This window comes from Acipenser ruthenus, chromosome 54 (assembly GCF_902713425.1).
Source record: "Acipenser ruthenus chromosome 54, fAciRut3.2 maternal haplotype, whole genome shotgun sequence".
Classification (NCBI taxonomy): Eukaryota; Metazoa; Chordata; class Actinopteri; order Acipenseriformes; family Acipenseridae; genus Acipenser; species Acipenser ruthenus.
Genome location: NC_081242.1, coordinates 6,622,019 through 6,646,973, shown reverse-complemented (window position 1 = coordinate 6,646,973; position 24,955 = coordinate 6,622,019). Strand labels below are relative to the sequence as shown.

The 24,955-nt window shown below is 41.6% G+C and overlaps 2 gene segments (V, D, J or C); both read left to right on the top strand.

The window, feature by feature from the left end:
- Positions 1–655: 655 nt before the first annotated feature.
- Positions 656–1,273, top strand: LOC131723252 (Ig heavy chain V region-like). The segment is given in 3 exon segments: positions 656–746; positions 841–1,134; positions 1,254–1,273. Coding segments are annotated over 3 exon segments (360 nt in total).
- A 9,302-nt stretch (positions 1,274–10,575) lies between these two features.
- LOC131723251 (immunoglobulin heavy variable 3-11-like) lies at positions 10,576–11,880 on the top strand. The segment is given in 3 exon segments: positions 10,576–10,676; positions 10,845–11,162; positions 11,861–11,880. Coding segments are annotated over 3 exon segments (384 nt in total).
- Positions 11,881–24,955: the final 13,075 nt, after the last annotated feature.

Here is a 24,955-nt window from a genome sequence, read left to right as displayed (position 1 = left end):
AAAAATGATCTATAAAAAGGTTATTTTCTCATTAGCAAGTCAAACTGCTATTTCCACTGGAGTATCTGAACAATAAGCAACCTCCCTCCTTTATAATCAACACGTCCGGGCAGTCAGCTTGTTCTTTAGTGTGAAGGATTTTATTCCATCTCAATAACAATCCTCACCTCTCTTTACCAGGAAAAATAAAGACACAAACCCCAGAAATCAATGTGTTCAAATCTCTTCCCATCTGTCTGTCTAATGAATAGATAGCCCTTATAAAACAGTAATATAAAACAATATAGCCTACTAGTACTAATAGTCCACTAAACTTATAATATTTTTACCCAGGTATATTTGCAGTATATTACTTTTTTATATAAGGGACATGTCATTCTAAAGTGAAGCATCTAAATGGAAGCAGTCAGTTACAGAATTGGATTGTGTGTTTCTGTCTTATCAGTATTTATTACACGATGAACTGTTTATTCAGAGACTCTTCAATGCTCCTCCTCTACACAATTGTTGCCTAATGATCCATTGAACTGTTTGCTGTTTTATATGAAAAAATCACAGCTCCATTTGAATGCACTGCACACAAAGCCTCTATGCAAAGCAGGTGGCAGCTCCTCTCTACTTAAATACCTGAAGCAGCTCTCAGTGTTAGTCTGAGGAGAGACTGAAGCATCTGATACAGTAGAAGCCAAGCCTTCAAACAATGTGTTTCCTGAGAGATTTACTGCTGCTCTGCTTGGGTTTGCAATGTAAGCATCTCCACTCCTCATGAAGTCATGTTAATGATTATTATCACTCCTCTAATCATTCTTATTAAAAGCCTTGTCTCTTCATTGTTTCCAGATGCACGCTGTGAGGTTGTATTGACCCAGTCTGGGGCAGAGCTGAGGAAGCCTGGAGAAGCTCTCCAGTTGAAATGTGAAGTCAGCGGGTTCACTTTGAGCAGCACATGGATGGGTTGGATCCGCCAGGCTCCTGGGCAAGGACTGGAATGGCTTATCTGGTATCACAGCTCTGGAAATGAGCACTACAACTCGGCTATCAAAGGAAGATTCATTCCTTCTAAAGACAGCTCAAACTTCTACTTGCAAATGAACAGCCTGAAGACTGAAGACACTGCCGTGTATTACTGTGCTCGAGACCCACAGTGAGGAAGTGCAATGCAGGACTCGTACAAAAACTATTACATTAGGTACATGTGCATAGAAAGAGGAAGTGTGAATGTTTACAGATGTCTGATCTGATATTGTTTTGAGGCAGTCTGGTTCTTAACTGAGAAAGTGAAGCCTGAGCCCTTACAAAAACCCACTAGTGTGAATCCACTCATTCATGTCAATGGGGATTTCATCCCATCTGCATGTGTTGTTTCAGTTAACACACAACTGCATCATTACAGTTACAGAGACAGAATATAACAATGTGGTTTAGAATATCCTACGTGTGGCTCAAGCCTTTACTCAAACACAAGACCTGAATATCTTCATTACAATGTCCGTCCCCATTTCTCCCAATACAATAAAACAACACAGTGACCAACACAGAGAGACGCTCTCCAACAGTAAATTCACACAGACAGGTCAGACCCCTTCCCTAGCAAGTATTGGGACAGACTCGGGCTGGGGCAACATTACCCCAAAACAATGGGTTTCTGCAATGGCACCACATTGATGGACAATTCTCTGTTCAGGGATGCTGAGATATTGAGTTGTCAAGGAGTCTGATCTTCTATATTTTAGCAGCTAACCAAAATACAATTTGCTAAGCAAGGGCAGGGCTTGTTTGTCTTGTTTTATGCTCTTTCAGTCAATACAAAGCTGTAGTAACTCTAGTATTAGTTTGCTCAGGATTTCCAGACACTGCTCCTCCACCCTGGTGTAGCTGCAAATGAACAGCCTGCAATCTGAAGACTGCTGTACCAGTGCATTGTCTCTCTCCTTCTCATTGTGTGCTATTGCTTTACATGCAGCAGTTCTCATTTCCTGACAGTAGATGGCAGTGTCTCCTACAGAATGGCAGCACTGTAACAGTATAAAGATCTGACACATGTGCATTACTGAGCTTCACAGGAACAGAGAGATCAGTCTGCTGTTCTGCCTGCAAAACACAGTCACATTTCACCATGTCAGCAGCTTCATATGACACAGAGAAGTCAAGAAGCATTTAGGGTTTATTGGAAACAGTTTACAGATGGATATTGTTAAAGATACAGCAAACAAAAAACCCAACTATCTTCCCCTCTCTTTCACTCTATTTTCGTTCACCAAAATATAAACATAATGTTTGTGTTTAAAATGCCACTGATCAACACTGTTCCAAGGTTGTGGATTTCCCCAGCCCCTCTATCATAGTCGATGACTTACAGTGTGCAGTGTTTCTGGAAGGCAGCAATATAAACAAGCTGCTTTAAATAATGCAGAGAAACGTATGCAAATGTCCAGGGCTTCACTTCCTATTTAACTCTGCTGCAGTGCAGATAGGAGCAGGAGGAGAGGTAGCCTGTCTGCTGGTTACAACACTTTCTTCTTTCAATAACCACAATACTGCAGTACAATGGGGATTTTAACAGCTCTCTGTATAATAATGACAGCTCTATCAAGTAAGTATCTGACACTTGTGGAAATTAGCCTGCATTGATTCTGTATATTACTTGATGTTTTAGCAGTAGTTACTGTACGTTGTTTGCTTTTTTCCTCAAGGTGTCCGGTCTGATGTAGTGTTGACTGAGTCCGGACCAGCAGTTGTAAAGCCTGGAGAGTCCCATAAACTGTCCTGTAAAGCCTCTGGATTCACAATCAGCAGCTATGAAATGGGCTGGGTTCGACAAGCTCCTGGAAAGGGTCTGGAATGGCTGGCTTGGATTAGCAGCTCTGGTAGTAGTACAAGCTATGCCCCGTCTGTCCAGGGAAGATTCACCATCTCCAGAGACAATTCCAACAGCATGCTGTATTTACAAATGAACAGCCTGAAGACTGAAGACACTGCCGTGTATTACTGTGCTCGAGAGCCACAGTGAAGAAGTGCAATGCAGGACTCGTACAAAAACTATTCCATTAGATACATGTGCATAGAAAGAGGAAGTGTGACTGGTAACTGGTATTCTGGTCTCTACATGAACTTCATGAAGTGCATCAAACTTTATTAAATGTGTTCAAAAGAATGAACATAAAGAGAGCCCCTGATATTATTGAGTCTGGTCACAGAACTGAGGCCTGTGTGTCTCAGTCACAATGCTGGGATTGAGTTCAGGATCAGCTCCATTACTGTGTGTCTCAGTCACAATGCTGGTATTGAGTTCAGGATCAGCTCCATTACTGTGCGTCTCAGTCACAATGCTGGTATTGAGTTCAGGATCAGCTCCATTACTGTGTGTCTCAGTCACAATGCTGGTATTGTGTTCAGGATCAGCTCCATTACTGTGTGTCTCAGTCACAATGCTGGGATTGAGTTCAGGATCAGCTCCATTACTGTGTGTCTCAGTCACAATGCTGGTATTGTGTTCAGGATCAGCTCCATTACTTGTGGAAGGATTGGCTCACTTTTTCAGTTCCAGGGCACATGTTATTCTGTAGTAATCACTGAGGAACTAGAAGGAAAGCACACTTAGTGTAATGCTGAAACAATGCCCTTCTAATTCCATTAATTCCACTGCAGTTACCACATGCCTATGTTGTCACTTCAATGGAATGTGTGCCCTGTAAGTGAAAGTCTCTCTGCAGTCCAGTCTAGAAGCATTATTCTAAAGAGCTGTCCACATCCCTGGAGGAGGTTCATGCAGACTCACAGGGCTTCATTCTACAGTGATCACACTGCACTGAGGAGGTTCATGCAGACTCACAGGGCTTCATTCTCCAGTGTTCACACTGCACTGAGGAGGTTCATGCAGACTCACAGGGCTTCATTCTCCAGTGATCACACTGCACTGAGGAGGTTCATGCAGACTCACAGGGCTTCATTCTCCAGTGATCACACTGCACTGAGGAGGTTCATGCAGACTCACAGGGCTTCATTCTCCAGTGATCACACTGCACTGAGGAGGTTCATGCAGACTCACAGGGCTTCATTCTCCAGTGATCACACTGCACTGAGGAGGTTCATGCAGACTCACAGGGCTTCATTCTCCAGTGATCACACTGCACTGAGGAGGTTCATGCAGACTCACAGGGCTTCATTCTCCAGTGATCACACTGCACTGAGGAGGTTCATGCAGACTCACAGGGCTTCATTCTCCAGTGATCACACTGCACTGAGGAGGTTCATGGAGACTCACAGGGCTTCATTCTCCAGTGATCACACTGCACTGAGGAGGTTCATGCAGACTCACAGGGCTTCATTCTCCAGTGATCACACTGCACTGAGGAGGTTCATGCAGACTCACAGGGCTTCATTCTCCAGTGATCACACTGCACTGAGGAGGTTCATGCAGACTCACAGGGCTTCATTCTCCAGTGATCACACTGCACTGACACAGGGATTATCAGCATCACCACAATCTAATAATCATTTCAGCTGTTAGAAATTGAGCTCTTCAGCGCATGCTTCTCATCTGCACTGCGATCACTTCTTCTAATGATTGTATTAGGAATGACTTCCTCAGCATTGCACAAGAGCACAGGGCATTTAAAACCATGTCCTTCTCACAGATGTCCAGTTGGAAGAGTCTGAACCAGCAGGTAATAAGTGTGGGAGCCCACCAGTCTGAATCTGCCCATTCATGTCAATGTGGAATTCATCACATCTGCTGTGTCAGTAAATACATAACGGCATCATTAAAGTATCACAGAGTGAATATATCACTGTGATTTCAAATAGCCAGCGATTGACTGAAGAGATGAATCCCCTCATGTGCTCCACATCAAGCAAGACAAGAGACAGGTTTAAAAAACAAGAAGACTTTGAAGAAGGACTGAGAGAATGAATAAAGGGTTACAAATCAAACATCCTGTCCTGATTCAATGTTTATTCAGTTTATTTTTCTTGAGCTCATAATAAAACCTATTGGCAAATGGTATGAGGCTTTTGAGAGTTTGCTAAGTGTGATTTACAGCACCTCCACACACTCCAGTTCTCATCTCCTGACAGTAGATGGCAGTGTCTCCCTCAGAATGGCAGCACTGGAACAGAACAAAGTTCAATGTGAAAACACTGCAGGCTGTGTATTACTGAGCTCCAGAGTAACAGTGAGAGCAGCCTGCTGTGCTTCCCTGCAAAACAGATTCACACTCCCCCACCTAATCAGCTCACTGCAGCATGGATGTGTGGAAGACTGCATGTGTGCAGCATGGATTTCTGCACAGAATATCTGCTTTGAACGCATTTCTCCAGATCTCTTACATGCAGGATCAAGGAGATGGAATTAAAACAGTTTACTTGTGAATTCTCAAAAGAAATATTAAAAAAAGTTTCTTTCCTAAAATCAATAAGGGGTGTATATTTCAAGCCTGATACCTGTGCCAGTCTTTGCAGAGGGATTCCAGTGTGCAGTGTTTCTGGGAGTCAGAAATATAAACAAGCTGCTTTAAATAATGCAGAGAAACGTATGCAAATGTCCAGGGCTTCACTTCCTATTTAACTCTGCTGCAGTGCAGATAGGAGCAGGAGGAGAGGTAGCCTGTCTGCTGGTTACAACACTTTCTTCTTTCAATAACCACAATACTGCAGTACAATGGGGATTTTAACAGCTCTCTGTATAATAATGACAGCTCTATCAAGTAAGTATCTGACACTTGTGGAAATTAGCCTGCATTGATTCTGTATATTACTTGATGTTTTAGCAGTAGTTACTGTACGTTGTTTGCTTTTTTCCTCAAGGTGTCCGGTCTGATGTAGTGTTGACTGAGTCCGGACCAGCAGATGTAAAGCCTGGAGAGTCCCATAAACTGTCCTGTAAAGCCTCTGGATTCACATTCAGCAGCTATCACATGGGCTGGGTTCGACAAGGTCCTGGAAAAGGTCTGGAATGGGTGGCTTATATTTACACTGACAGCAGTGGTACATTTTACGCCCCTTCTGTTCAGGGAAGATTCACCATCTCCAGAGAGAATTCCAACAGCATGCTGTATTTACAAATGAACAGCCTGAAGACTGAAGACACTGCCGTGTATTACTGTGCTCGATACCCACAGTGATGCAATCAAACCAAGCAGCCGTACAAAATCCCCTCTCTTCAGGACTGCAGCACTGATCACTCACAGGTTCTGCTTTCTTTTTCATGGTTGAGTTGTGGTCGATCAACCATGAGATTCAGACTCTTGTCTGTTAGAAAACCACACCCTCAATTTCAATGAAAACACAAACAAGTGGCAGCTTCTATCTGTCGTGTTTTACTTGTACCTGCAGTCAGGGCCAGCGGGACCATATAGGCAGAACAGGGCGGCAAATTGAAGGGGGCGGCAAAAACGCGACAGAATTACATGTTATACTTCACATTCCTTTAATCGTAAAATGCTCCACATCTCAGATCACTGTTTCTTGTTCTGCCGGGGTGAAATCTGCTCTCCCCTGGGAACAGACTCGTGGCTGTTGAGCCCGTTGCTAATCAAAGGACGCTTTGAAGTTCCTTGCGTAATCAAAAGGGGCGGGGTTTCATTCGCCGCACCCCTCGTTCCAGCGCCCCTGGTTGTTTGATATTTAAGCATTTTCATAACACATCAGTAAAGATTCTTTCATTCTTTAAAGGATCTGCCTGTATTAAAATGTACCGGATGATCTGCTGTGCACGATTATATGATCACTAACCTACACGTTAGATCCCAGTTTTATAGTAGTTAAGGAACGCAGTACGGTGATGTACAAATAAGGACCAATGAAAATGCGATGTGTTTGAAGCAGCCTGCGTATCCTGTATCAAGTGTTATTTATAACTCTAAGCTCATGCATGGGGGTAGAATCCATTGATCATAAATATTGTCATTGTAAAACCTGTTTGTAACCAGTGATGATTGGATATAGTCGTATATCGTTTTGTGACGATGTAAAAACACATAATGTGGTGTACAGTAATTTGTTTACACGTTGATCTATATTGTAAGGATCGTGGCGATGGCCTCGTCCTGCACATTGGGTTTGTCTTGTGTGTCTTGTTTGTTGGGTCTCGTTTAGTGTTCTGTGTATTGCAGGGCTGTCGCGAGGGGTACATTTTGACCTTCGAAGGTTCGGAACACGTCACCGAAGGAAGGTTCGAACCTTCGATGGGGCTCATTTACATAATTTATTGGTGACGTCACCCTAGCTGCTTGTTTATATTTGATTGATTTACAGGTAATCCATATCAATGGAATAAAACACTTACATGTAGTTTAAAAATACGTTATCTAGAACAGCAATCATATTTCATAATTTAATAAGCACATGTACAGCGTGTAACGTCTTCAGGTTGCTCATTGAATTGAAAAAGTAAGACTTCATTTCCCAGCGTCGCTCTCCCTTTTCACAGCTGCGCTTGCGCATTGAAGTGAAGACTAAAGACTGACGATGCGTTCACTTAGATCATTCTGCGCAGATTCTGACCAGTTTAGCCAATGATCTTCTAAAAATTGGTCAGATTCTGCACAGAATCTGCAGAGAATGGTCTCCGTGAACACACCCTTAATCAGCCTATCAGTGCGTCTGTACTGGCTTTTCTGTGACCTGCTGTACTGTGCGGAGCAGGTGGGACACAGGCACGGCTGCATTGTTTTCATTCAGGTTGCTAAAATCTAGTTTTCAGCATTAGACGTAAAATACCAAAAATGGACGACAAAGCAAAACAAGCACAGTATATTTCGGGTGAGGATCGTGTCGAGACATTCCCCAAAGAAACTGTACATTAGTTTTGTATTTTCTTTTTCAATATTCACCCTTTGTCCCCGGGTGACCTCACTGTATTTGATAACTGCATTCTTTACACTGTCCTGCTTATTACCTGCTACAGTACAGTATTCAAAAATATGATTTTGTGAACAGTATGAGGCTTTTGAGGGTCCGATTCTGTCATGATCACGGGCCCAACAATACAAAGCTCTAGTAACTCTAGTATTAGTTTGCTCAGGATTTCCAGAGACTGCTCCTCCACCCTGGTGTAGCTGCAAATGAACAGCCTGCAATCTGAAGACTGCTGTACCAGTGCATTGTCTCTTTCCTTCTCATTGTGTGCTATTGCTTTACATGCAGCAGTTCTCATTTCCTGACAGTAGATGGCAGGGTCTCCTACAGGATGGCAGCACTGTAACAGTATAAAGATCTGACACATGTGCATTAGTGAGCTTCACAGGAACAGAGAGATCAGTCTGCTGATCTGCCTGCAAAACACAGTCACACTTCACCACCTCAGCAGCTTCATAGCACACAGAGAAGTCAAGAAGCATTTAGGGTTTATTGGAAACAGTTTACGGCTGGATATTGTTAAAAATACAGCAAACAAAAAACCCAACTATCTCCCCCTCTCTTTCGCTCTATTTTCTTTCTCCAAAATATGAACATAATGTTTGTGTTTAAAATGCCACTGATCAACACTGTTCCAAGGTTGTGGATTTCCCCAGCCCCTCTATCATAGTCGAGGGATTCCAGTGTGCAGTGTTTCTGGGAGGCAGCAATATAAACAAGCTGCTTTAAATAATGCAGAGAAACGTATGCAAATGTCCAGGGCTTCACTTCCTATTTAACTCTGCTGCAGTGCAGATAGGAGCAGGAGGAGAGGTAGCCTGTCTGCTGGTTACAACACTTTCTTCTTTCAATAACCACAATACTGCAGTACAATGGGGATTTTAACAGCTCTCTGTATAATAATGACAGCTCTATCAAGTAAGTGTCTGACACTTGTGGAAATTAGCCTGCATTGATTCTGTATATTCCTTGATGTTTTAGCAGTAGTTACTGTACGTTGTTTGCTTTTTTCCTCAAGGTGTCCGGTCTGATGTAGTGTTGACTGAGTCCGGACCAGCAGTTATAAAGCCTGGAGAGTCCCATAAACTGTCCTGTAAAGCCTCTGGATTCACATTCAGCAGCTACTACATGGACTGGGTTCGACAAGCTCCTGGAAAGGTTCTGGAATGGGTGGCTCGTATTAGCGATGGTGGTGGTAGTACATACTATGGTCCTTCTTTCCAGGGAAGATTCATCATCTCCAGAGACAATTCCAACAGCATGCTGTATTTACAAATGAACAGCCTGAAGACTGAAGACACTGCCGTGTATTACTGTGCTCGAGACTCACAGTGAGAGAAGTGAAGCCTGAGCCCTTACAAAAACCCACTCGTGTGAATCCACTCATTCATGTCAATGGGGAATTCATCCCATGTGCATGTGTTGTTTCAGTTAACACACAACGGCATCATTACAGTTACAGAGACAGAATAGAACAATGTGGTTTAGAATATCCTACGTGTGGCTCAAGCCTTTACTCAAACACAAGACCTGAATATCCTCATCTGCTCCACAGCAAGCAAGATAAGACACAGTTCAGAAAACCGAAAAACACACAGCAGTAAAGTAACAAATGCTTTGATGGGTCATTCAGTGAACCAATCAGATATGGGACTGCTGGTTCAGTGCCCTTCAAGGTAGCCACTGTGGAGAAACTACAGTCCAATATAGAACATGTTTCTGAGAGTTTACACCATGCCATTAAAACACCCCTCCCTCTCTCCCCCCTCCCTCTCTCCCCCACTCCCACTCCTCACACAGACACACAACCCCCAACAGCAAACACAGGCCAGGCTCCCCTTCCCTACAACAAGTATTGGGACAGACAAGTAAAGGCACATACAGATGGGTTTCTGCAATGGTGACTTCCAAGACTGGTATCACACTGATGGGTCGAGCCTCTATTCAGGGATGGAGAGATGTTTATGTGATAGTTATATGTATTAAACTGGAAGAGCCACTAGAGGGCACTGCAGCACCTTTCTTTGGCTGAAGCTGAGGGAACACAAAGCCACTTTTTCAGGGACAGTGGCTGGAAAACTGGTTCCAGGAGACCTAGTTTGAGGCAACTTTGCTGAATCAAACCCCAAGTCTCCCCTGGTGTGCCGTGCAGGGGCCTGAAACCTAGTCTCCTGAAACCAAGCTCCAAGCCTCAAAGTGGCTTCATGTTCCCTCATCTTTAGATGGACACACTGCAAAAACAACACACACTTTAGTTAGTTTGTATCTTTCTCAAATTCATGAAGAAAATCAGCCAGAGAAGTGCATCACAATCAAAATGAATCAAATACAATGAAAGCACAGAAGCTGTTGCATTGTGATATTATCTGTTGTCTTGACCTCATTCAGAACCAAGCACAGAATCATCCACAGTGAACCCACTGCTTTTCAATCACTGCAAACGACCCTGGCAGCGTGAATAAAACAGGAGCGTGATGTATTATTAATATCATTTCAAAGAATATTCTCATAGCAGAATCCAATAATACAATAACATGCAATCACAAATCCACAGTCTATTGTATTGTAAGCAACTGAAAGCAAACTGTAACAGGGGTTCCTGTCTTGTGTTCAGTGAACTCTGTATCCTGCTGAATTTATCCAGCCGTATGCAAACTCAGAGCCCCCACTTCCTATTTAATGCAGAGCAGAGGCACCCAGAAGGCAAGTGCCAGGGACCCGGGCAACGGTATAGAAGTGACACACAGTGTAGCGTCTCATTACTGAACAAGACATGGGAGGCATTGCACAGCTCTGCATCGTACTGTACTGCTTGGCAGGTAGGAGCCTGGACTGACTGAATTACAGTCATTCACACACACACACACACTGTAAACCCAAGTCATGGGCTTGTGAATAATATATGGCTTTTGCAGCAGCCATTTCGAACAGCGTTGTGTGTTGCTTTGAGGTCAGTGAAGGGTTTTGATGTGCTTTTCTGCTTTCAGGTGTTTGGGCGGACATTGTGTTGAAGCAGTCCGATCCTGAGGTTAGAAAGCCAGGAGACTCTGTGAAACTGTCCTGTCAAGGCTCCGGGGAAGATGAGTATGGGTATTCCTTCAGTGATTCTGACATGAGCTGGATTCGACAAGCTCCTGGGAAGGGGCTGGAGTGGCTGGGTTACATTAACAGTGATGGTGACAGAACAGAGTATGCCCAGTCTGTCCAGGGAAGATTCACCATCTCCAGAGACAATTCCAACAGCATGCTGTATTTACAAATGAACAGCCTGAAGACTGAAGACACTGCCGTGTATTACTGTGCTCGAGACCCACAGTGAGGAAGTGCAATGCAGGACCCGTACAAAAACTATAGCAATATTATAATGTGGATAAAAAGGGGAACTGTGAATGCTAATTAGTATTGTGGCATCTACATGAGCTTGAATAACTCATATCAGACTGTATTAAATGTGATTAACAATAATAGAAGGAAGAGACTCCTGTAGCACTGATATTTAGTGCTGTGAACCCGACTCCCCCCATGATCCCCTTTACACTCGTGGGAAACTTGTAAAGAAATAATACAGAAAGAAACCCAAGCCCAGAGAATCCCAACACAACACTGAGCTATTGCATTGAAACAAAAGGAATTGATGAGAAATAAAGAGAAAGAAAGACTGGATGGCACTTTCATTCCAGGGAACATATTCCATAGTATTGAGTGAGAAACCACAGTGGAATGATTCATTATACCGGGATCACTTGGGAATGAATCAAGCATGGCTTTGTGATCACAGTACTGTCCTTGATAACTGCTGCCTTTTATACCGCTGTGTATAATTAGTTCATCTTTGTTATGCAGATCAAAGTGAACCGCAGATGAAAAAAAAACAAACAGAATCTATCAGGTGCACCTTTTCCACGTGTACGCATGCGCGATTTCGATTGCGCGCATTCCCGCTCTGATATCCAGGTGAAGCAGGAGAGCGCTCTGCGCTGCTCGTGGTCTTTGCTGTTTGCAGCTTGTGGTATCAATCAGTGAAGCTCAGTGTTTCTGCGTTTTTTACAGGTATAAATGCTCCGGTAAACATGAATAGTCATCACACGGTCATACTTTGACGGTTTGTGTTTTATTTATTACCGCGGCTGCATTTTCGTATCAGCCGGCTGGTTGAATATGTGTTCGGTGTTTGAAACATTTCATACTAGCAAAAGAAAAACGAAGGGAGAAAACACAAGAAAGGACAGAAAGAGCAAAGAGACAGAAACTTCTACAGAGCGCATTTGGATACTTTTTATACTGGCTTTAATAAAAAAAAAACTTATTGTTAGTAATGAATTATAGTTTTCTCTTGAGGTTAATGGTTTTGATACTGTAAACATTTTAAACAGCACACATAATTATGCTGAGGTGGGAAGTAAATAGTCACGTGATAAACATTTACAGCGCAGACTATTTTGTATTATTTATAATGACTTTGCCCAATAGGAAGCGAATACGAGTGTTTCCAAAGATTCCTAAATACTGTCTTTTAATTCTGTGCCTCCAAAGACATGTACTTAGGTTTTAAGAATGAAGCGTACTGTTTGGTTTTGTGTCTCAGCAGTTTGTCAGTCCCAGACTCTTGTGAAAAATTATATGTTAAATAAACGGGGGGGAATGCGTTAAGCAGATTATTACCATAAAACACAAAACAAATTCAGATAGGGAAGTATAACATGCAAACACCAAACCTCTGCAATGCATCTATCCATGCTGTTCTGAAAACCAGGAGCAATAACTCCTCAGAAAAAACAACAGTTTGCAGGTGTAGCTGCAAATGAACAGCCTGCAATCTGAAGACTGCTGTACCAGTGCATTGTCTCTTTCCTTCTCATTGTGTGCTATTGCTTTACATGCAGCAGTTCTCATAGCCGGCCAGTAGATGGCAGTGTCTCCAACAGAATGGCAGCACTGTAACAGTATAAAGATCTGACACATGTGCATTACTGAGCTTCACAGGAACAGAGAGATCAGTCTGCTGTTCTGCCTGCAAAACACAGTCACACTTCACCACCTCAGCAGCTTCATAGGACACAGAGAAGTCAAGAAGCATTTAGGGTTTATTGGAAACAGTTTACATCTGGATAGTGTTAAAAATACAGCAAACAAAAAACCCAACTATCTCCCACTGTCTCGTTATATTTTCTTTCATCAATATATGAACATAACTTTGTATTTGAAATGCCACTGATCAACACTGTTCCAAGGTTGTGGATTTCCCCAGCCCCTCTATCATAGTCGAGGGATTCCAGTGTGCAGTGTTTCTGGGAGTCAGCAATATAAACAAGCTGCTTTAAATAATGCAGAGAAACGTATGCAAATGTCCAGGGCTTCACTTCCTATTTAACTCTGCTGCAGTGCAGATAGGAGCAGGAGGAGAGGTAGCCTGTCTGCTGGTTACAACACTTTCTTCTTTCAATAACCACAATACTGCAGTACAATGGGGATTTTAACAGCTCTCTGTATAATAATGACAGCTCTATCAAGTAAGTATCTGACACTTGTGGAAATTAGCCTGCATTGATTCTGTATATTACTTGATGTTTTAGCAGTAGTTACTGTACGTTGTTTGCTTTTTTCCTCAAGGTGTCCGGTCTGATGTAGTGTTGACTGAGTCCGGACCAGCAGTTGTAAAGCCTGGAGAGTCCCATAAACTGTCCTGTAAAGCCTCTGGATTCACATTCAGCAGCGCCTACATGAACTGGGTTCGACAAGCTCCTGGAAAGGGTCTGGAATGGGTTGCTCTTATTGGGTCATACAATAGCCCTATAAACTATGCCCCGTCTGTTCAGGGAAGATTCACCATCTCCAGAGACGATTCCAACAGCATGCTGTATTTACAAATGAACAGCCTGAAGACTGAAGACACTGCCGTGTATTACTGTGCTCAAGGCCCACAGTGAGGAAGTGCAATGCAGGACTCGTACAAAAACTATTCCATTAGATAGATGTGCATAGAAAGAGGAAGTGTGACTGGTAACTGGTATTCTGGTCTCTACATGCTGCTGATGAATTCACACTTTGATAAATGTGTTTCATGAAAATAAAATAAAGAGAGACGCTGTTCTGCTTTGATAATTACCCTAATATTGAATTAAAATGTCACTGCTGTATTTATTTTGAAGTGATCATCAATATGTATAATTCCACTACTCTAACAGAAATGGGAATTTTCACAGTGAACCACATATTACACAACAATGGGAACGTTTCACTGAAATCATGAAATCTGTGAGAACCATGAAAAAATACAGCCTTACTTATATGGTACTGTGAAAGAGTGGGGGGATCTGCTGTGAGAGAAACAGAGAGACAGAGACAGAGAGAGATGGAGAGACAAAGGGACAGACAGAGAGACACAGGAACAGAGATAGAGAGATACAGAGACTGAGAAACAGAGAGACAGAGGGACAGATACAGAGAGACAGAGAGACTGAGATACAGAGAGACAGAGAGACAGAGATACATGACCTTTGTGATGAAGGGCTTTGTAGGCCAGCAGGAGAATTTTGAAAGTAATCCTGAACTTTACAGGGAGCCAGTGCAGCTGGGAAGACAGGGGGGTGATGTGATCATGTTTTTTCCATCTGATAAGGATCCAAGCAACGGCACGGGCAGCAGTGTGGAGTAGCGGTTAGGGCTCTGGACTCCTTACTGGAGGGTTGTGGGTTCAATCCCAGGTGGGGGACACTGCTGTTGTACCCTTGAGCAAGGTACTTTACCTAGATTGCTCCAGTAAAAACTCAACTGTATAAATGGGGAATTGTATGTAAGAATAACATGATATCTTGTAACAATTGTAAATTACCCTGGATAAGGGCATCTGCTAAGAAATTAATAAATAATAATATGTATCTTTTGAAGGTATTATTATTATTAATGTCTTAGATTAACTATGTAGACCATTTATGCTTTCAAAGGCTTCTTTTTTGTAAACAGAAGAGATTGAATTATTTTAACCTGTCCTCCTAGCTCATGTCACTGAGTCCTGGGATCAGCCTACCTGCTCTTCTCTGTACTTTCTCAAGTGCAATGATGCTTTTTTGTAGGTGGGGTTCTAACTAGGGCATTGTATAATCTTAGTATAACCTCTCTAGACTTGTATTCCCTGCCTTTGGCAAAATAGCCTAACATTCCAGTACCATTGACACTCACTCACCTTCCCCTTAAGCAAGGGCTGAAAAATGATTCAATTGTTAATTAATGGGTAGATTTTTCTATTCAGAAAGACAACGAGGTGGGAGGGTAGTTTGGGTTCCAGGTTGACAGTGACAGATGAGGCTTGTGTAATTGCAGTGTGAAGCTGTGGGATTGAGTGACAAACAAACAGGTTATGTGAAGGAGTCCATCAGTCACTCTGCCAAAAAAACCCCAACATATTTAACGTGCTTGTAGCTGATAAATAATTTCATAAACCTTACTGGTTGTGTCATAGCTATTCTTTACAATTGCAACCCTTGGTTATTGCACACAGGGTTGGTCAATTCCTGTTAAGCCATTTCTAATTCCTTTTTCAAAGCAATTTTCAATTCCTAGTCCCTTTTAGTCAGTTCCAACACAGCATTGATCCAAATTGCAAGTAGCAGATCAAATGAGCTTCTCACGGTGACAATCAGTTATTTAATTTAATTCACTGTTTGTTACTCAATTAAATGGTCTTCCAATGAAAGCAGTTTCACAATCACAACACTTGGTATTTCTTTTAAAATGTCACTTCGAATTGCTTCGAAGGAATTGGTTATCTAATTTAAAATGGATTTGGAAATGGAATTGGATTTGACCCTAACCCTGCACCCAGCAGAACAAGACGTCCCCTCGTTTGACCTTGTCTGCTTAATTATTGAGTCCCAATCAATAGCAACCTGACAGTGTGAATTGAATATAGAAACTGTCATCATCAAAAAACATGTTTTATCCGAGATTATTTCTCTTAAATTTCTTTTATCCTTTTGATATAAAAAATCATTTTAATTTCACCGCCTCATTTTCGCTTTGCTGAGACGGCGCGTTTCTATGGAAACAAGCAGTGAATTGTGGGATTGCTGTCCTGGGCAGGAGATGAACCGATTGGCTCTTCAATCATTTAACTGTCAACCCTTAACCCTTTCAAGCATGCAATACTGAAAATAGCTTTGGTCACTTAATCAATATATTTTTCAATGACATTTTTTTCAACTGTTTTCCATTGCTTATATGGGGGGTGGAAATCTCATTATTATTATTATTATTATTATTATTATTATTAATAATAATAATAATAATAATAATAATAATAATAATAATAATAATAATAATAATAATAATAATAATAATAATAATAATAATATTTATTTCTTAGCAGATTTGCGGTTGTAAACAAAAATACATTTCAAGAATCACAGTACAAGTAATAATACAATTAAGAGCAAGATAAATACAATGACTTCAGTTCTAGCAAGTACAAGTGTGACAAAATACGATTCAATAACGGAGCAGATAACAGTGTCAGAGATAGTTACATCAAGATATAATGAAATACAAAATACTACAGATTAAATAACACTTGACAGATTACAGTACTCTAAAGTACAGGGTTAAATGCAGTAAAATAGGGAGCAGATAGGAGCAAGTAAAGTGCATTTAAGGAAGAGTGATAAGTGTCCAGATGGAAAAGAGGAGTTTATGTGTCCCTACATGAGGTCACCATGCATTAAAGGGTTAAATCACTCAATGTGGAAGTGAATTGCCTTTCATTGGTCCTCAGTTGTATAGATGAGGGCAAATGAGAGAAAACCAGCAGTTCCAGTGTCAGGATCTTGTCTTGTGTAGGGAGATCAGCCCAGGCCAGTCTGCAGTTCTGAGTTGTGGAGTCAGCCTGGGAAACCCTTACTTTACCAACAGGAGAGACTGAACTATGAGCTGGGAAACACAACACTCCCAGTTCACCAAACTGCCTAGATTGTGAAGAAAAGCAAAATGTCTGACAACATTGCACACATTCCAAATAGATGTGGAAATCTAGGGGGGGTGGGGTGCATTGTTACAATTCAAAACTAAACAAGGAATTCAGACCACCCAAGTGACCCTCAACTTGACATTAGAACCCGCAGACCGACGACAGTCATTGTACAACCTGCAAAATCAAACTGACGTGTGAGATAAGAACATAAGAACATAAGAAAGGAGGAGGCCATTCGGCCCATCTTGCTCGTTTGGTTGTTAGTAGCTTATTCATCCCAGAATCTCATCAAGCAGCTTCTTGAAGGATCCCAGGGTGTCAGCTTCAACAACATTACCGGAGAGTTGGTTCCAGTCTCTCACAATTCTCTGTGTAAAAAAGTGCCTCCTATTTTCTGTTCTGAATGCCCCTTTATCTAATCTCCATTTGTGACCCCTGGTCCTTGTTTCTTTTTTCAGGTCAAAAAAGTCCCCTGGGTCGACATTGTCTATACCTTTAGGATTTTGAATGCTTGAATCAGATCACCGCTTAGTCTTCTTTGTTCAAGACTGAATAGATTCAATTATTTTAGCCTGTCTGCATACCTTTTAAACCTGGGATAATTCTGGTTGCTCTTCTTTGCACTCTTTTTAGAGCAGCAATATCCTTTTTGTAACGAGGTGACCAGAACTGAACTGAACTGTGTGGGGGATTGCTTCTCAGAAACTTAGCTTGGTATTTTGTTGAAATTACCTACCAGATGGTTTTAGCTGCACACACAGCACTTCCTCCATCCTTGAAGGTTTCTGGCAACATTCACCCTTCTTACTGGATTGCCAACACGAGGGAGGTATGATTGCCTTTGGTATTTTTTTTATATATCTAGAAGCAAAACCAATTAAAAAACCCTCCTTTGTTTTCTTTTGTTTGTGTTTTATTTGTACACCTATAAAACACATATCCAGGCTTGGCAGTTAAGAGCCCTGTGCAATATTTCAATGGGACACATTTGGCACACTTCAATATTAGATGCACAGTAAAGTATTTGTGCCGCTCGTCCTCGCAATACATATGTGTTGGATACAGCACAGCATGCTGCTTTCGTTTTTAGCAGCAGTTTTTTTTTCAACTCACCGAAAAGCAGTTTTCAGAGTATCACACTTTCCGAAAAAGTCGCTCCCACCAAACACATCCAGGTTGACCGATCCAAAAAGACTCATAGCAGAAACTGCTGCAAAAGGTGCTTCTACCAAGTACTGACTTAAGGGGCTGAATACTTATGCAACCAGTAAATTTCATTTTGTACAGTTTGTTTGAAAAAATGTGCATACATTATTTGCAATTCAACAAAATGTGAAAACTTTGCAGGAGGGTGAATACTTCTGCAAACCACTGTAATGTATATATATATATATATATATATATATATATATATATATATATATATATATATATATATATATATATATATAATTTCCACAGGGAACTACATTTTACACGGCAGTGGGTATATCTTGTGAAAATTGCGGCAATCCAAATCTTATCTATGGTAACAACAAGGTGTCCAAGATCAGGGGGGTCTACTCAAGTTACAATGTAAAATGTGATAGAATTGCAGGATAGGTGAGCTTTAAATAAACATCACCACTCACCACAGAGAACAGCTTCATTGCCAGACACATATTCAAAATGTGAAGAAAACAAATGGGTGTCACTCAAAGAATAGGAGCAACAAAACAATAACTGCTATGGTTCAAACTTCATGTCTAGGAAGCTTCTGACTTGACATTGCCTTGAATAGGCGTTGTGCTTGAATTAGACCACATCAACACGTTATGTATTTAAACAGCACACTGGGTGGGAAAACAGGTCTACCGGCTTTGCAAAGCCAAGTTTCCTGGCTCAGTTCCAAGTCACGCTACTCAGACCCATCCACATTAAATGATTCTTGTGTAATAGGCAGTTACAGAATGCAGTTAGATATGTTTTTGATTGCCTCTGATGACAGGAAAATATGCATTTAATAATAGTAAAACAGCAACAGCAATCCACAAACACATAGTGTACATACCGAAGTCAAAACATCACCTGTCTGTAGCTAACAACATACTTCCTATTGTTATAATACAAGTGCAAGATCATCAGAAGCAAGGGCTGCAAACAGATCTTTAACCTGGTGCAGTACCAGAGATCATTTTTAAAAATGAAAATACAGAAGCACTTTACATTAAAGCCTCATTTACGAAGTGGTGTGTGACAGAAATAGAAATGAGTTTTGGTTGTAAATCTCCTTCCAGGGGGCTCCCGAGTGGCGCATCCAGTAAAAGCACTCGCTAGAGTGCAGGATGCGCTCTACAGCCTTGACGTCGCGAGTTCGAGTCCAGGCTATACCACAGCCGACCGTGGACGGGACCTTCCAGGGGGCGGCGCTCAATTGGCCGAGCATCGCCCGGGGAGGGAGGGTTAGGTCGGCCAGAGTGTCCTCGGCTCACCGCGCACCAGCGACCCCTGTAGTCTGGCCGGGCGCCTGCGGGATTGCCTGTAAGCCCCCCGAGAGATGCGTTGTCCTCCGACGCTGTAGCTCTGAGGCGGCTTCACGGTGAGTTTGCAGTGTGTAAAGAAGCGGGCGGCTGACGGCACACGCTTCGGAGGACAGCGTGTGTTCATCTTCGCCCCTCCCGAGTCAGCGCAGGGGTGGTAGCGGTGAGCTGAGCCTAAAAAATAATTGGGCATTTCAAATTGGGGAGAAAATAATAAATACTAATTGGCAACGACTAAATTAAAAAAAAAAAAAAATCTCCTTCCCGACCTGTGAGGGCACTAAGCAGCGAAAGTAGAGTTATTTGGACGGGTTGGCCTGACAGTTCTTTCCCCGGGCTGGGAAGTCGGTCAGTCTGGAAGAAGGCAAGACTCCGTTGCAGGAACGTATTGACCCAGAAGACAGTAGAGACAGCTGCAGTCGTTTACCAAGGGGTCATGCGTGACAGCATAAAGGGGACTGAGAATCACAATCTACTCCTTCGCTTGGTTTTTTAGAAACAAGAAACTGGAAGGACTGGGAGAACCCTAAAAATCAGAAAAAGGATTTGTGAGTGTTTTGTTTGTTTAGTAATTGTCTTTTGTTTTTGTAATTCACTAGATGGCTAACACGTCTCCGGAGCTATCACCTTGGGTCAGCAGTACCCGGAACAACACTCCACCACAGTCACTGTATAATTGTTATCACCCACCACGAGCACTACTGCACGCACCCAGACTGGTGACCGTGTATTGTATTATTGTGGGGCGGATAACGTGTGTTTATTATTTGGACTGCAATCCATGTATTATTGTTTCTTTCGTGCTTTACACATTGGTGTGTATTGACGGAGGTTTATTGTTTGGTCGCCACACCGGGAGTTATAAATAAAAGACCCCCTTTTCCAAAACGGATTATAGTTTCCTGCTCTGTGATTATTTCCGCACGGCATCACCTCTGCACCTGTTTCCAATCAGCAGCCACTTTGATGCATTAAAAAAAAAAAACGATTACAATGCAAACGGTGTGCTTCCAATTACAGTTTTTCTCGATGCTTGAGCACATTTGTCCAAACAGAATTCACTTTTTCAAAACAATTAACACGCAGCCTCAAACTGAAACACATTGGCCAAAATGACACATTTCATTTGCAAAACGCACTAAGACTCTCAAAACATTAAATACATGACACAAAATCAACCACCTCCATCAAAACATGCAACTTGTTATCTGATGGAAAGTTATTTCAATCAATCGCTACACAATGGCCCAATAAATACTAACTATCAATATACCCTAACGTGGTTAACCCTCTTTTATGAGTCTGTGCCATTTGTTGATACTATAATTATAGTATGTACCATAAAAGGCAAGTAAACATATTATCACAGCATGGGCTGTATTCTTTTTTCCTAAAATGATTTTACCAAAGATGACCAATGCAGAAAGAATGTCACTCAAGAGCATGAATATCCAGAAACAAAAGGCTTTATTTTTACCTATTTTCATTTTGTCCTTTACAAATTCAATGATGCTGTATATACAGAGAATAAAATACACCAAGCTAACAAATCACTGCAAAAGCAAAGCAATGTCAAAAAAGGCAACACAAATACAGTATACACCACATTCAGCCCATTCGTTCATGTCAATCAGGCCACATGTTTTCATCAACACCACACTGGATGTTTTCCCTCGCAATGCAGCGAGGAAAAAATCTCCTTGCATCCACGCTTGGCAGTCCTCTGCAGTGATTGCCAGACAACTGGCATTCATTGCATCTAGGAGGGACATCTGGTCATGTGGACGGTAATCATAAACTTTCCACCTCCATGCAGAGAAGAATTCCTCGATTGGTTTGAGAAAAGGAGAGTATGGAGGGAGACATTGCATCATCATTCGTGGGTGGGCAGCAAACCATTCAGTAACCAGACGGGAGTGCTGGAAAGCAACATTGTCCCATATGATGACGAAGCGGGACATGTCAGGCCTCACTAGCCCTCTCTCTTCTGGTGGTACCACTCTCTGGTGCAATGCATCAAGAAATGAGAGGAGACGTTCTGTATTGTATGGGCCAATTGTAGGGATGAGGCAAAGAACACCATCGCTGGAGATAGCGGCACACATGGTGATGTTGCATCCCTTTGCCCTGGCACATTTACGCTGGCACTCTAACCAATGAGGTTCCTCCCTCGTCTCCTTACTTTTGAAAGGTTGAAGCCGGCTTCATCCACATAAATGAATGTATGGGGTGTTGTGTTTGCTTCAAGCTCCATTATTCTCTAAGATAAAAAATACAATAGAAACACAGTATTTAAGTATACATAATGTAAATCCATTGTAAAATATTCCAGCTGCATGCAATGCAATGTTTTACTGTAAGAAAAGGCATTACAGTGACAAACCCTTACCTGTACATACTGGAGTCTAGTCTCCTTCATGCTGTCACTGTTTCTTTGGAATGGGACCTTGTAAAGTTGTTTCATTCCCACTTTGTGTCTTTTAAGGACCCGATCAATAGTGGCTAAACTCACACTGTTGACATTTCTGAACATGTTGTGATCTTGAATGACTGCTGTCTGGATCTCTCGCAATCTTATGGAATTGTTGGCAACAACCATATCCACTATGGCAGCCTCCTGTGCCGCAGTGAAGACTTTACCTCTGCCACCAGCGTGTGATTGTCTTTGAATTCTATAAATATACTAAATATGTACAAACTGTGACATTTTGATGGTCACATGAAGGACATTGACAGAACAACTGTTTTGCACATATATTGTACTGTATACAGTACAGTAATACTGAAATACAGTGTGGTATAGCATTGTAACTTACCTATTCTCATTCTTGAATATTGTTACTATTGATGTACAGCTGATCTACCCGCTGCCCAGCCTCTCTCATGGAAAGGCCATGATTGACAACATGGTCAATAATTGTGGCATGAATTTCATCTGAAACATTAGCTCTTTGTATTCCCCTTTGAGCTACTCCACCACCACGCATCTGAACCCCTCTTCCTCTATGGGCCCCTCTACCTCTCCTTTGTCCTTGCCCTCGCCCTAGGCCTCTTACTTGGTCCATTCTTGAAAACAGCAACTCAGACGTGACCTCTTTTATGCATGAATAAGGACTGATTGCTGATTGAACAATTGTGCAAAGAAGTTTTGCACACATGCAGAAGAGGTTCACATTCATGGGAGCAATTTGTATCAGCTGTGACCAAATGTTTTAATTTTGTTTGACATGATTTACTCAACTGAGTTTTGCATCTTTTGTAGAGAGCTGTGTTTACTGTTTTGCAAAAATGTGCTTAGCTTTTGCATTGTGTGTGAAAGCAATGAGAAATGACACACTGTTTTGCAAAAAAGAATGCTGTTGTGCTCATTAGGTTATGATAGAGATCAAGTGGACCCCAGTTTCATTAAAAGTGTCTTAGCAATCGAGAAAAACTGTAATTGAAGACATTGGAATTTCAAGCCACTCCTAGGTGGAGACGTTAAAAGCATTCCACATAAGGTATTATTATTATTTTTTAACAGATGCCTTTATCCAAGGCGACTTACAGAGACTGTTGCATCAGCTGCAGAGTCACTTACAACAACGTCTTGCCTGAAAGACAGAGCACAGGGAGGTTAAGTGACTTGCTCAGGGTCACACAGTGATCCGTGATTGGAACCGGAGACCTCCTGGCTACAAGTCCTTTGCTTTAACCATTGGATCACACTGCCTCCTGAAGGTAGCGTTGTAGTGAGCGCTCCAGATGAGCTGTGTACTGGGTGTTTTACACATGATAATTAAACTGTGCATGTAAATACGCAGAGCAATGCTGCTGCGCCGCTGCAGTTCGCATGTTATCAAGCTTGTACTTCATTGTTCCCCGGCATCTCAATGGTATATTGTGAATACACTGCATGCGGTAGCTAGAGAAATAATGGGACAACTTGTAGAAGAACATAAGAAAGTTTACAAACGAGAGGAGTCCATTCAGCCCATCTTGCTCGTTTGGTTGTTAGTAGCTTATTGATCCCAGAATCTCATCAAGCAGCTTCTTGAAGGATCCCAGGGTGTCAGCTTCAACAACATTACTGGGGAGTTGATTCCACACTCCCATGGTTCTCTGTGTAAAAAAGTGCATCCTGTTTTCTTTTCTGAATGCCCCTTTATCTAATCTCCACTTGTGAGCCCTGGTCCTTGTTTTTTTTTTCATGTCAAAAAAGTCCCCTGGGTCGACATTGTCTATACCTTTTAGGATTTTAAATGCTTGAATCAGATCACCGCTTAGTCTTCTTTGTTCAAGACTGAATAGATTCAATTATTTTAGCCTGTCTGCATACCTTTTAAACCTGGGATAATTCTGGTTGCTCTTCTTTGCACTCTTTCTAGAGCAGCAATATCCTTTTTGTAACGAGGTGACCAGAACTGAACATGACTGTGTGGGGGATTGCTTCTCAGAAACTTGGCTTGGTATTTTGTTGAAATTACCTACCAGATGGTTTTAGCTGCACACACAGCACTTCCTCCATCCTTGAAGGTTTCTGGCAACATTCACCCATCTTACTGGATTGTCAACACGAGGGAGGTATGATTGCCTTTGGTATTTTTTTTTTATATCTAGAAGCAAAACAAAAAAACCTCCTTTGTTTTCTTTTGTTTGTGTTTTATTTGTACACCTATAAAACACATATCCAGGCTTGGCAGTTAAGAGCCCTGTGCAATATTTCAATGTGACATATTTGGCACACTTCAATATTAGATGCACAGTAAAGTATTTGTGCCGCTCATCCTCGCAATACATATGTGTTGGATACAGCACAGCATGCTGCTTTCGTTTTTTGCAGCAGTTTTTTTTCAACTCGCCGAAAAGCAGTTTTCAGAGTATCACACTTTCCGAAAAAGTCGCTTCCACCAAACACATCCAGGTTGACCGATCCAAAAAGACTCATACCAGAAATTGCTGCAAAAGGTGCTTCTACCAAGTACTGACTTAAGGGGCTGAATACTTATGCAACCAGTAAATTTCATTTTGTTTGAAAAAATGTGCATACATTATTTGTAATTCAACAAAATGTGAAAAGTTTGCAGGAGGGTGAATACTTCTGCAAACCACTGTGTGTATATATATATATATATATATATATATATATATATATATATATATATATATATATATATATATATATATATTATATTTATATATTGAATTTCCACAGGGAACTGCATATTACACGGCAGTGGGTACATTTTGTGAAAATCGCGGCAATCCAATTCTTATCTATGACAACAAGGTGTCCAAGATCAGGGTCTATTCAAGTTACATTGTAAAATGTGATAGAATTGCAGGATAGGTGAGCTTTAAATAAACATCACCACTCACCACAGCGAACAACTTCATTGCCAGACACATATTCAAAATGTGAAGAAAACAAATGTGTGTCACTCAAAGAATAGGAGCAACAAAACAATAACTGCTATGGTTCAAACTTCATGTCTAGGAAGCTTCTGACTTGACATTGCCTTGAATAGGCATTGTGCTTGAATTTAACCAGATTATTATTATTATTATTATTATTATTATTATTATTTATTTCTTAGCAGACACCCTTATCCAGGGCGACTTACAATTGTTACAAGAT